The sequence below is a fragment of the Ictalurus punctatus genome, chromosome 28 (assembly GCF_001660625.3).
Source record: "Ictalurus punctatus breed USDA103 chromosome 28, Coco_2.0, whole genome shotgun sequence".
NCBI classification, from domain to species: Eukaryota; Metazoa; Chordata; class Actinopteri; order Siluriformes; family Ictaluridae; genus Ictalurus; species Ictalurus punctatus.
Window position 1 is genome coordinate 1,464,874 of NC_030443.2, and position 11,721 is coordinate 1,476,594.

General features: G+C 38.5%; 1 protein-coding gene across 4 annotated transcripts; it reads left to right on the forward strand.

Moving 5' to 3' along the window:
* LOC128628706 (globoside alpha-1,3-N-acetylgalactosaminyltransferase 1-like) lies at positions 1 to 9,532 on the forward strand. 4 transcript variants are annotated; one of them, XM_053677240.1, is made up of 5 exons: positions 1 to 54; positions 5,855 to 5,941; positions 7,354 to 7,389; positions 8,187 to 8,321; positions 8,499 to 9,532. In XM_053677240.1, the coding sequence occupies exons 2-5, from the start codon at positions 5,868 to 5,870 to the stop codon at positions 9,187 to 9,189; spliced, it is 936 nt and encodes a 311-aa protein (XP_053533215.1). In that variant the 5' UTR covers positions 1 to 54; positions 5,855 to 5,867; the 3' UTR covers positions 9,190 to 9,532. The 4 variants fall into 4 exon arrangements, with proteins under 4 accessions (XP_053533215.1, XP_053533218.1, XP_053533214.1 ...); XM_053677243.1 differs by lacking the exon at positions 7,354 to 7,389 and having other exon boundaries at positions 2 to 54; XM_053677239.1 differs by lacking the exon at positions 1 to 54 and having other exon boundaries at positions 5,814 to 5,941.
* The last annotated feature ends 2,189 nt before the right edge of the window (positions 9,533 to 11,721 follow it).

Here is an 11,721-nt window from a genome sequence, read left to right on the forward strand (position 1 = left end):
TAAATATGGACTGATCTAAACTCGCTTTCGGTCACTGCTGGAGGGGAGAGAAAAGTTTTACTGGAATGAAGTCGGTGTGACGTTGGAGGTTCGATATTCGCGGACATGCGGAAATTAAGGGACCGTCTCTAAAGTTACATACTACATTGTTAAACACGTTTCTAACTTCAATAGCATTTGAAGGGAATGACTTACAGTCATATAACCAACTGGAAGAAGTTCAACTAGGTATCAGGTACGAGACACACCTTTTAGATTTTTGATATTTATTAAAATAAGCTATTAAATCATATATAAATGTTGGTTTTTCTTGATATTCAGGTGTCATTGAGTTTAAAATGATGTTTAATACTGTTTTATATATACACACACACACACACACACACACACACACACACATATATGTTATTATATATATTATTATATGTGTATACACTAGAGTTGGGGTATTCGTTCCCGGACTCAGACGTCATGTACTGGGTTAAATTTGTACTCGAACTTGACACAGACTCGGAAATGTTTCAGAGTACAGTCGAGTCTGCCTCATCAAATATACATATAATCTCATACATATATACACATAAAACGCACACACTATATATACATACATATATATATATATATATATATATATATATATATATATATATATATATATATATATATATATAAACACACACACACACACACACACACAAACACACACACACATATATATATATATATATATATATATATATATATATATATATATATATATATATATATATATATATATATATATATATATATATATATATACACACACACATACTACTGCCCAGGGATAATTAATGTTCTCATGAACAACTACATGGGCATTTTCCCACTTTGGAGTGGCAGATTGCTTGGGGACCTGAGCAGATTTTCCAAAGAGAATACTAAAGAAATAAAAACAAGGGAAACAAATTGCCATGTGGAGCCGTGGTTCTCAATAGTGAAGGATCACATATTACACAGAAAAAGGTTCCTGCAGCCTGTAGATCTCATTACAAATATGTTTAACTCTCTGCAAGGAAGGTACACACAGCATCAGATGATGCATAATCTTGATAGTCTGTCTCAAGGAACATCTCCAAAACAACACACCATTGACCAACAAGAAGGGCTATGGGCCAAGAGAACACAAACTCAAAGACCAGCAAAGCATCGTTCAAAGTATTTTGATCCACCAGAAGCAGTGCCCCCACCAAAAAGACACAAGACAAAGCAAACATCTGAGGATCATTCAGAGGACACATCAGCCCAGGTATCATACAGTTCTCATTCATGTCATAAAGCTTTTGTTCACATTAATTCATACCACCTTTTAGATTATATTCAAATATCCCATTGCAGATCCAGGCTCTGTGGTCTAAGAAAGCATGTGAAATAGTCATTGCCGTCACACAGTCAAAGGACAAAAAAGGTCTTATATCCTGCATCATTCAGAGCTGAAAACACTCCAGCCACATAAATGGCTGGTGGGGGAGGTAAGAAAAAATTATTCATACCTTTGGGAAATGCATTGCTCTTTTGACAATTGAAAAATCATCTGTGAGCATAAAGGAATATATTAACTTATGTAAAGATGACAATGTTAAGCCATTGTTGAGTATATTGAATAAATGTTAATGAAACACTGGATGAGGTAACTATAATTTATTTTTTTATCTTTTGTTCTTAGACAATACAATGCTATTTTCAAGTGGTGGTGCATAACAAAGACCAGGGACACAAGATTTTTAGACTAGATCACTACACAGCAAGTGTTATACTTCATGGAGAATGAGATGAAGTACGGAGAAACAGTCTCTCAAAGGTAAAGATTATCTTTATCTTTAATTATCTTTAATCATTGAATTCAATTCAATTTTATTTGTATAGCGCATTTAACAATGGACACTGTCTCAAAGCAGCTTTACAGAAACAAACACAGCATACAGATTTTAAGTGTGTGAATTTATGCATTATAGTTTAAGACAGTTACATAACAATGAAATGTCATAAGTGTTTTATTTTATTAAATTTTTTCAATTTCAGGTGGACTTTGATGACTACGAGGGAATGATAAGTTTCCCGAATGTCAACGGGAATCATTGGATGTTTTTGGTGAACACATTTCATAGTCCTTTTTTAATATACATGAGACACTGTTATATTACTCTATTCTATAGAGGATGTTCATAATTTGATTGGCTTGAAAAATCACATTGGATAAATGTTCAGATGAGCCAAGACTATTCAAACACCAACCATCAAAATTCAAATATAAACTAACCCGTAGCTGCGGGGGTTTCCTCCGGGTACTCCGGTTTCCTCCCCCAGTCCAAAGACATGCATGGTAGGCTGATCGGCGTGTCTAAAGTGTCCGTAGTGTATGAATGGGTGTGTGAGTGTGTATGTGATTGTGCCTTGCGATGGACTGGCACCCTGTCCAGGGTGTACCCCGCCTTGTGCCCCATGCTCCCTGGGATAGACTCCAGGTTCCCCGTGACCCTGAAAAGGATAAAGCAGTATAGAAGATGGATGGATGGATGGATGGATGGATGGACTAACCCGTAAAAAGCCATATGCTTTTCACTGTGTACACCACACACAAGAGACTGGAATGGTTGAATGTATGAGTGAATGAATGAATGAATGAATGAATGAATGAATACATCCATCCATAATTTTTACTTTCAGGCCAGACTTTTTCAAACCAACCTCAAAGTTTTTCTACAAAACTTTGTTTTGTAGTTTCATTCTAGTTACATCTAATTTTTTTATCTTGCACAGTATCTCCATGCAGCATCCAGCCAGGTGTTCGTGGTAGACCCAGCAGGACATGATGAAGAAGCAAAATCCATGCATGCAGCCACTAGATTTCAGTAATATTTTTAGCTTGTTATATACTGTACTTACAAAGATGGGTTACAAATGAGAAAAACAGCATGACTGTGTGAAGAGCCCCACTTCTTTTTGATGTGTTTTCTTGTCTCAGGAAATTGAACGGTGAATGATATGCTGTGTTCTTGTGTCCTTTTCTATCACCGGATCTTTAGTAAATTAAGCAAAAAATTTGATTTTGGACCAAACTGTCAGCGCTCTCCAGTATCATCTTGAAAATTTAAAAATTTAGAAATATATTTTGAAAAAATTATGTTCTATCCCTCCTGTTGGTGTTCCAGAGACTTGGCATAGCTCTTGCAGATGTATGGATCCTTAACGATTATTTTCGTACGAATAAAATGACAGGCTTCGAGTCTTTTACATTGTGGAAGTATACTAGTCTTCTCATAAGTTGTTTTTTTAAATGCTGTCAAATCCTTACAATAATTTTACTTATTAACTTTTACTATAAGTAGCAAGCAATTCACAATCATTGTTAAGTGTAAAGTGAGTGAGATATGTAAAGACAATAATTACCATATACTACATATATAGGAAATTAGTAGTAATAGTAATAATGTTTTAATGCATAATGTTATCCTGTCAATCATTTTGATTCGCTTAACAGACTTTTTCCCAAACATTTTGTGTTTTAAGCACTAAAGGAAAATAGATAATGTTGCTTTTCTTATAATATCATTATATTTATATGGCCTGTAAAGAGAACGGGGAGCACAATGCAGAACATTCGTTTAAATTGACTAACAAAATGGGTCTCTTAAATAAAAAAAGATTCACAACAACATTTATTGTTTGGATTTTGTACTAACATTTGGTAAAAATATGGTTAAAAAGATAAACCTTAAAGTAGTTTAAATCACAAGAATGTGTTTTTATTGGTTTTGGGGCCTTTTTTGCTTTATTGGGGTAGGGATAGTAGAGAATTGACAAGGCAATATAGGATAGAAGAGTGGGGGTGTGATGGGGAAACAAACCTTTCACGGTAGGAGAGAAGCGATTGATTTGTCACCTTTCTCTACATTTAGACTCAACAAAGATTTAACACATAAATAGGTTTTTACATGAAGAATGTTCATGATTTTCTTTATTTACACTGCCTAGAGAGTACTTCAAGATGAGAAGAAACTGTCTCGGTAAATGTGACTGGGTGGACATAACATGGACTGGAGGACAAATGAGCCATTCCACACAACAGGACTGGTACAGCTGTGGAGTGTTTGTCATGCAGGTTGGATTTCCTCATTAAACTGTACGACATAAAGTAAAACAAAGAGTTTATCTTATTATAAACTCTGACACAGTTCTTATGAATTTGTGGAGCAGAATGTTGATTTAGTGCAGTCTTAGAAGAACCCTGGAGTGTATCTAGACAACAAACCAGAATGAAGCGGGTAAATTGAGGCTTCACAGAGGAAGGGTCAGAGCAAACTGTACTTTATGTGGAGGCTCAGGCTCTTCAATGTTTGTTCAAAGTAGATTATGCAAATAGTGCATTGAATATTATTAATGGATTTAGATGTATGTGTTTTGTTTGTTTGTATGTATGGCTGCTGTGGTGAAACAATCTCCCCTGGACAATAAAAAAAAAACATTACTTTATCTTGTCTTATGTAGATGGCAAAAGAAGTTGTTGGTGCATTTCCAAATATCGCTTGCCATTTGACTCTAAACTCATCCAAGGAGCACATGGAACATCTGTGACTGACAATGGCAGAGGAACTTCTGAAAGCCTCAGGTAATTTATTACTTGTACAAAAACACCTGTCATTTAGACTATGGTATAAAGTATAGATTATCACAGAAAAACCACACATGTTGTAACATCATACTAAGTATTAGTATTAAGTAGTAAACATATGGTAATGCTATTTACAGTATGTACAATTTGCCAACAGAGCTAACATACAACTGCATGTTTTCAGTATTGAAGAGGGGACATTACTGCTCATTATGTGCTGCCTCAAAATCCTCGGGTGTTGGTGCAAAAACATTTTGGGTGGGTAATGTAGCAATGGTTATAACATTTTTATGGGCACACCATTTTGTTTACAAGTGTGTGTTGTGTGTTGTGTGTGTGTAAGAGTGAGTGAATGAAAGAGAGAGACTGAGAGAGAGGGTGAGAGAGTGAGAGAGAAACTAATTGATGACTGAGCAATTTGATAAGATTACTATGATCATTTTTCAGAATGAATGTCACTGCTGCAAGACGGGGTTTCATGTGGCGTGCCTTTCAATGTCAGAGAAGCAGTTCAAAAGGGCTCAAAAGTTGACTGGAAGTGCTGCCTATGTAAATAATTTTGAATTCCTTTGGCTCCCATCCACAATCTAAACACGTACATAAATAAATGAAAAGAAAACAAATAAAAATGTTTGAAATATTAAAACATTCGTGGATCATAATTTCTTTTAATTATTTAATTAATAGGACATCTATTTTTTGAAGAAAACCATTCAATCCAGTACGGGCCATTTTAACCCCCTTTATGCATTCGTGAAGGGTTTTTTTGGTTCATGCATTGTAGGGTTAAATCTAAAAGGTGTGTCTCATACCTGACACCTAGTTGAACAATTTACAGTTGGATTTGTGACTGTTAGTCATTCCCTTCAAATGCTATTGAGCTTTAAATGATGGTATATTTTGTGTATGCGCCCATTCTGCAGTGAAATTCATGTCTAATTTAAATGTGATTTAACAGCTTATTTTGATAAATATCAAAAATCTAAAAGGTGTTTCTCATAGCTGACACCTAGATGAACACTGTACAGTGGGTTATATGACTGTAAGTCATTCCCTTCAAATGTTATTGAAGTTAGAATCGTGTATAACAATCTCGTATGTAACTTTAGAGACGGTCCCTTAATTTCCGTTTGTCTCCGAATATCGAACATCCGACGTCAAACCAACTTTATTCCAGTACTTTCTGCTGGAGTGGAGAGAAAGGTTTTTGACTAACATGAGGAAAGTCACAATGCGGTTCGGACAGAACTTCTATCTGTTTTCTATAATTGTCATCGTTTCACTGCTGGGGTATGTCAGTGTTATTGTTCATATTAGTAGTAGTAGTAGTAGTAGTAGTAGTACACTGAGGCAGGTATTATTTATGAGAACGGTCTCAGATTTCAGATTCAGTAATATCATTATGACTTTGTCAGTGAATAAATTAAATAAAGTGATCATAACACACCCGGAACTGAACTGATTAAAGCCTGCAAAAAAAGGGATTTACATGCAGGTTGAATTTTGAGATCAAAGGATTTTCTGGGGGTTTTTTTTGTTTTTTTGTTTTTTTTTATCTATACAGATTGAGCCGTGGGGTGATTTGGTTTGAGGTATAATTTGAAAGTTTACACTTACACAGTTTTACCGTTTAATAATGCCAGTCACTTCCTGTCCAAAAACCTGCGGCTTTTGAAGGATTCAGCCCGAGGAGGACTGCGCTGTGTGCGTTTTCTTTAAAAACAATAGAAGAGTGTAGAGTTAAGTCAGACAGGAGCACGCGCGTGGAGAAGCTGTTCTGTATGAGCAGATTGGCGGAGTGGTTAAAGCATTGTGTTACTGATCGGATAAAAGCCTCAGCCAAATGAGAGAAATCAAAAATAAGCTTATTTTAAGCATAAATTCTTGTTTCTGGCTTTGACATTTGCTGGTGTGAGTTAATGGATCTCTCGTTAAAACATGTCTACCTGTGTTCTGACGTTGCTTCTCAGATTTGCCACAATAACTGCCTCTGCTGTACTTGCAACATGTACATATATTTATAGTTATTTCATTAGTGACTGCATATTGTCCATGTGACATCAAAATGGTACATAGGGCAACCTCCAGTAATATTGGCACCCTTGGTAAATATGAGGAAAAGAAGGATGTGAAAAATCTGCTTTTATTGTTTAAACTTGTCATCTTTTGCTAAAAAGAATTCACAAAAATACTCTGCTCTCATGGATATCAAACACAACACAGGTTTATCAAAAAAATATTTGTTGAATATAGGTGTGCAACAATTATTGTCACCCCTATGAATTCATATATTCTCATTACATTTAAAAAAAAAAATACACCTGGGTGAGTAGGAGCAGGAAATTGTTCAACCGTGACTTCCTGTTTCACAGCCGTATAAATATGAGATAACACACAGGCCAAATTCCCTTAGTCATTCACAACAATGGGTAAGAGCGAGGAATATAGCTGTGATGTGCGGCAAAAGCTTCACAAAATGGGACGTGTCTATAAGAAAATATCACAAGCATTGAAAATGCCCATTTCCACCATCAGGGCAATAATTAAGAAGTTCCAGTCAACTGGAAATGTTATGAATCAACCTGTAAGAGGATGTGTGTGTGTGATTATATATTGTACAGAATATTTTCCTGACAATTATTCATTAACTTTCAGTTGCGTTCAATAGTTGCTGAGTGTATTTGTGCTGTTTTCCTCTATAGGTTAGTATACCTTAGCTTCACTTCTTCAAAAAGCAGGTACGTAGTACAAACACAAACAAATAAAACACACCAGTAGGAGAGTGCTGGGGGAGACTCCTGCTTTTATTGGTTCTTTAAATGCAATCAGAGGAATCAAGGAAGACAAGATGCTTCTACATAAAGGACACATCAATAAATGGGAGGTGGGGGTGAGATTGTATTACAGTGAGGGGGCGGGGTCTGAGATTGTATTACAGTGAGGGGGCGGGGTCTGAGATTGTATTACAGTGAGGGGGCGGGGTCTGAGATTGTATTACAGTGGGGGGGCGGGGTCTGAGATTGTATTACAGTGGGGGGGCGGGGTCTGAGATTGTATTACAGTGGGGGGGTCTGAGATTGTATTACAGTGAGGGGGCGGGGTCTGAGATTTTATTACAGTGAGGGGGCAGGGTCTGAGATTTTATTGCAGTGAGGGGGTGGGGTCTGAGATTTTATTACAGTACTGGGCATCACAACTCACTGTTATCAAAGATACAGTATGATATGGTCTCAGAAGTATAGATAGGCTACTGTTAATAGCCTATAATAGTTCTAGGGTGGCCAATTATATTTCAGGGGTAGACACAGGCGTGCCAGGCCACCCCTTCACTCTGCACTGGCAACAACCAAATGTCCACACAAGATAAAAGAATGTGGTCCTATTAAGGAGATGAATGTGTTTTGACATTACTGAACTTGCCATCATTCATACACATACATGTATGTGAATGCTACAACACACGTGTGTGTGTGTGTGTGTGTGTGTGTGTGTGTGTGTGTGTGTGTGTGTGTGTGTGTGTGTGTGTGTGTGTCAGTCGGCCAGATGTTGCCACAACGACCCTATGGTTGGCTCCAATTGTGTGGGATGGAACATTTGATCAGAAGATGATTGACAACATCTACAAACCACGGAATATCACCGTGGCAACCACCGTCTTTGCAGTGGGGAAGTACGTTATTGCACTTATCACATGCAGAACATTGTGGGTGACAACTGTGTTAAAGTATAAACCTTTGTTTCTCGCGCTGGTTCCTCCAGATCTTACATATGACTCGTTATCAGTTTGCTAATTATTATCTTCAGGGCTTAATCTTCTTCATTATAACCTGAATCAGTGTTCCTGCAGGTACGTACGCTTCCTGAAGGACTTCCTGGAATCTGCAGAGCAGCACTTCATGGTGGGCTACCGAGTGCATTATTACCTGTTTACAGATCGTCCGGACGAGGTTCCCGCGGTAACGCTGGGGGAAGGGCGTCAGTTGACCGTGATAAAAACAGCAACCTCGAACCGCTGGCAGGAAATCTCACTGCGCAGGATGGAGATGATCGAGAAGCTCATCGAGAAGGAACTCACCGGCAAGGCAGACTACATATTCAGTCTCGACGTCGACTCCAAATTCTATGCTCACTGGGGGGCGGAGTCTCTGGGCGACCTTGTCGGCGTGCTGCATGCCTGGTATTTCGGATCATCTCGGAATCATTTCCCGTACGAGCGGCGTCCTGAATCTCAGGCCTTCATACCTTTTGAAGAAGGAGACTACTACTACGGAGGGGCCGTGATCGGAGGACGCCTCGACGAAGTGCACAAGCTGGCGAAGACGTGCCGCATGCAGCTGGATGTGGACCGAGCCAATCACATTGAAGCAATATGGCAGGAGGAGTCTCACCTGAACAAGTACTTCCTGTACAATAAGCCCAGCAAGGCGCTCTCACCTGAATACCTGTGGGACGACACAAAATGGAAACGCAGCTACTTGAAAGTGGTGCGTTTCTCTCAGGTGGTCAAGAATTACGCCAACATCCGACCCAACCCTTAACGCACACTGTACCTCAGTAGGTTTTGCACCAGATTGATTACTTCATGCTGTGAATTACATGAATTATCCATATAATACGATTCTTCATGGAACATAACTGAACTACGTTCGCTCATCCTAGTACCCTCATCTCTCAGGTTTCACCAACAGAACAGCAGGACTTTGCTTTCCCTTGGTAACACCACCTCTTTGTGGCAGTTATCCCAACTGCAATGTTCTCTCGCTCAAAGCTCTCACATCCTGTAACATGCTCATATTCTTGTTTTTTTTTTTGGTTTTTTTTTTACACCGGAGATAAAAGAATGCCCATAAATACCATTAAACGCTGGCCTACAATTCTTAATCAGGGTGTTGATTGGTCAATGTTGATTTTCTTCATATTCCTGTGTTTATGTTGATAAATGGCAATCACCAAAATTACCAGGCACACAAAACTCCATAAAAAGGCTGACTTCACAGAGTGGAAATCACAAAATTGCTACTAAACAGCCCAAATAATCCCCGCAAGAATTTCTCTGAGGCGTTAGCTGAAATACTTTTGATTCACATACATCTAAGAAAATTCATTTTCTTTTTATTTAAAGTCTTTGTGCCTTGAAACACGCTGCGTTATTCGATGTGTTGAAGTAATTTCCACTGAAACAGGAAGCCACTGCGGGACATATTGAACGGCTCCTGCAAAATTTTAAATAGCCGATAGCATTGAGTTTACCTCACAGCCTGGGTTAAACCGTACTTGACTGTTAACAACATGGGTTTTTATAATATTGGGGGCGGGGCAACATCCTAAAATGGATGTCTAGGTATTTTTTTTAATGCGGTTTAGTGTCGTCGCAGCTAACATTAACAAACTAGCTAGCACAGGCTAACCTAGAGGTATTCAAACTGATTGCAAGGGGGTGTGGATGAGATTAAAAAAATAAAAACCCTTACATATTTTGTGTCGAAGCTTCATTTTAACAGTGTAACACAAAAATATCCCAAAAGAGCAGTTTTCATTTATTCCCTGATAAAAACATTACACGAGCTAATCAAATGGTTTATGGCCCGTTAACGAGGGGGAGCATAAAACACAGTTCGTTAAACACATCCTACTGGCGGGAAACAAACAGTCTGACTAGAGGAAAGCGAAAATTCAAAAAAAAAAAAAAAAAAAAAAAAACCCTTTTAACAAAAACATGTCAAGGTTAAAATCATTCAAAGCAATGTAGCTGCCCATCAACTTCACAGGCTATCGAAATCATCTTTGCTGCTAATGCTAGCTATATAGCTGAAATAAGCTAAGCTGAAAGGATTTCTAATTCAGAAATGTTCATATATATATATATATATATTTACTGTTAGTGCTATTGTGATAACTTGACAGGTTAACAGAAGTATTCCTAGCCTACCTCTGTGTGCAGTCATAAAACTATATGTCTGAATTGCATTTTGGTTTATATGTTGTTAAAATGTTCTTTTCCCCCCTGTGAATTAAATCCACTAGCCCTGTTCACTTTTTTTCGAGCAGGTTGAGAGAGAGAGAGAGAGAGAGAGAGAGAGAGAGAGAGAGAGAGAGAGAGAGAGAGCTGTAACTTGTCCTGTGTCGCCCTCTAGAGGATGTCTGACCTTCTGAGAGTTCTAATACAACCCCAATTCTGAAAAAAGTTGGGACAGTAGGAAAAATGCAAAAAACAAACAAAAAGAGTGATTTGATGATTCAGTTCACACTGTACTATATTGAAGACACATTATTAAGACATTATTTAAATGTTTTACTTTATGAATTTAATTTATTTTTCAAAAATACACACTCATTTCAAATCTGATGACTGGAACACCAAAAAAGTTGGGACAGTCGATTGTTTACCGCTGGGTAACATCAGCTTTTCTTTTAATAACACTTATTAAGCGTTTGGCGCTGAGTGAAAACACCAGTTGGTTAAGTTTAGCAAGAGGAATTTCCCCCATTCATCCATTATACATTTCTTCAGCTGTGTAACTGTACGTGGACTCCGTTACCTTATTTTGTGCTTCATAAAGTGTCACAGGTTCTCAATGGGAGACAGGTCAGGACTGCAGCAGGCCATGCTCGCACCCGCACTCTCTGCTTACACAACCATGCGCTTGTAATCCGGGCACAATGTGGTTTGGTGTTGTCCTGCTCTGGATGGCAGTGTATGTTGCTCCAAAATGTGTACATATCTTTCTGCATTAATGCTGCCCTCACAGATGTGTGTTACCCATGCCATGGGCACTGACACGCCCCCATACCATGGGCACTGACACACCCCCATACCATGGGCACTGACACACCCCCATACCATGGGCACTAACACGCCCCATACCATGGGCACTAACACGCCCCATACCATGACAGAAGCTGATTTTGGACCTGACGCTGATAACAGCTCGGACGGTCCTTTTCCTCTTTGTCCCGGAGAACACGATGGCTGTTTTGTCCAAAAATTATTTGAAATGTCGACTCGTCAGACCACAAAACACAATCCCACTGTGCGACTGTCCATCTGAGACTGAGCCCAGAGGAGTGGG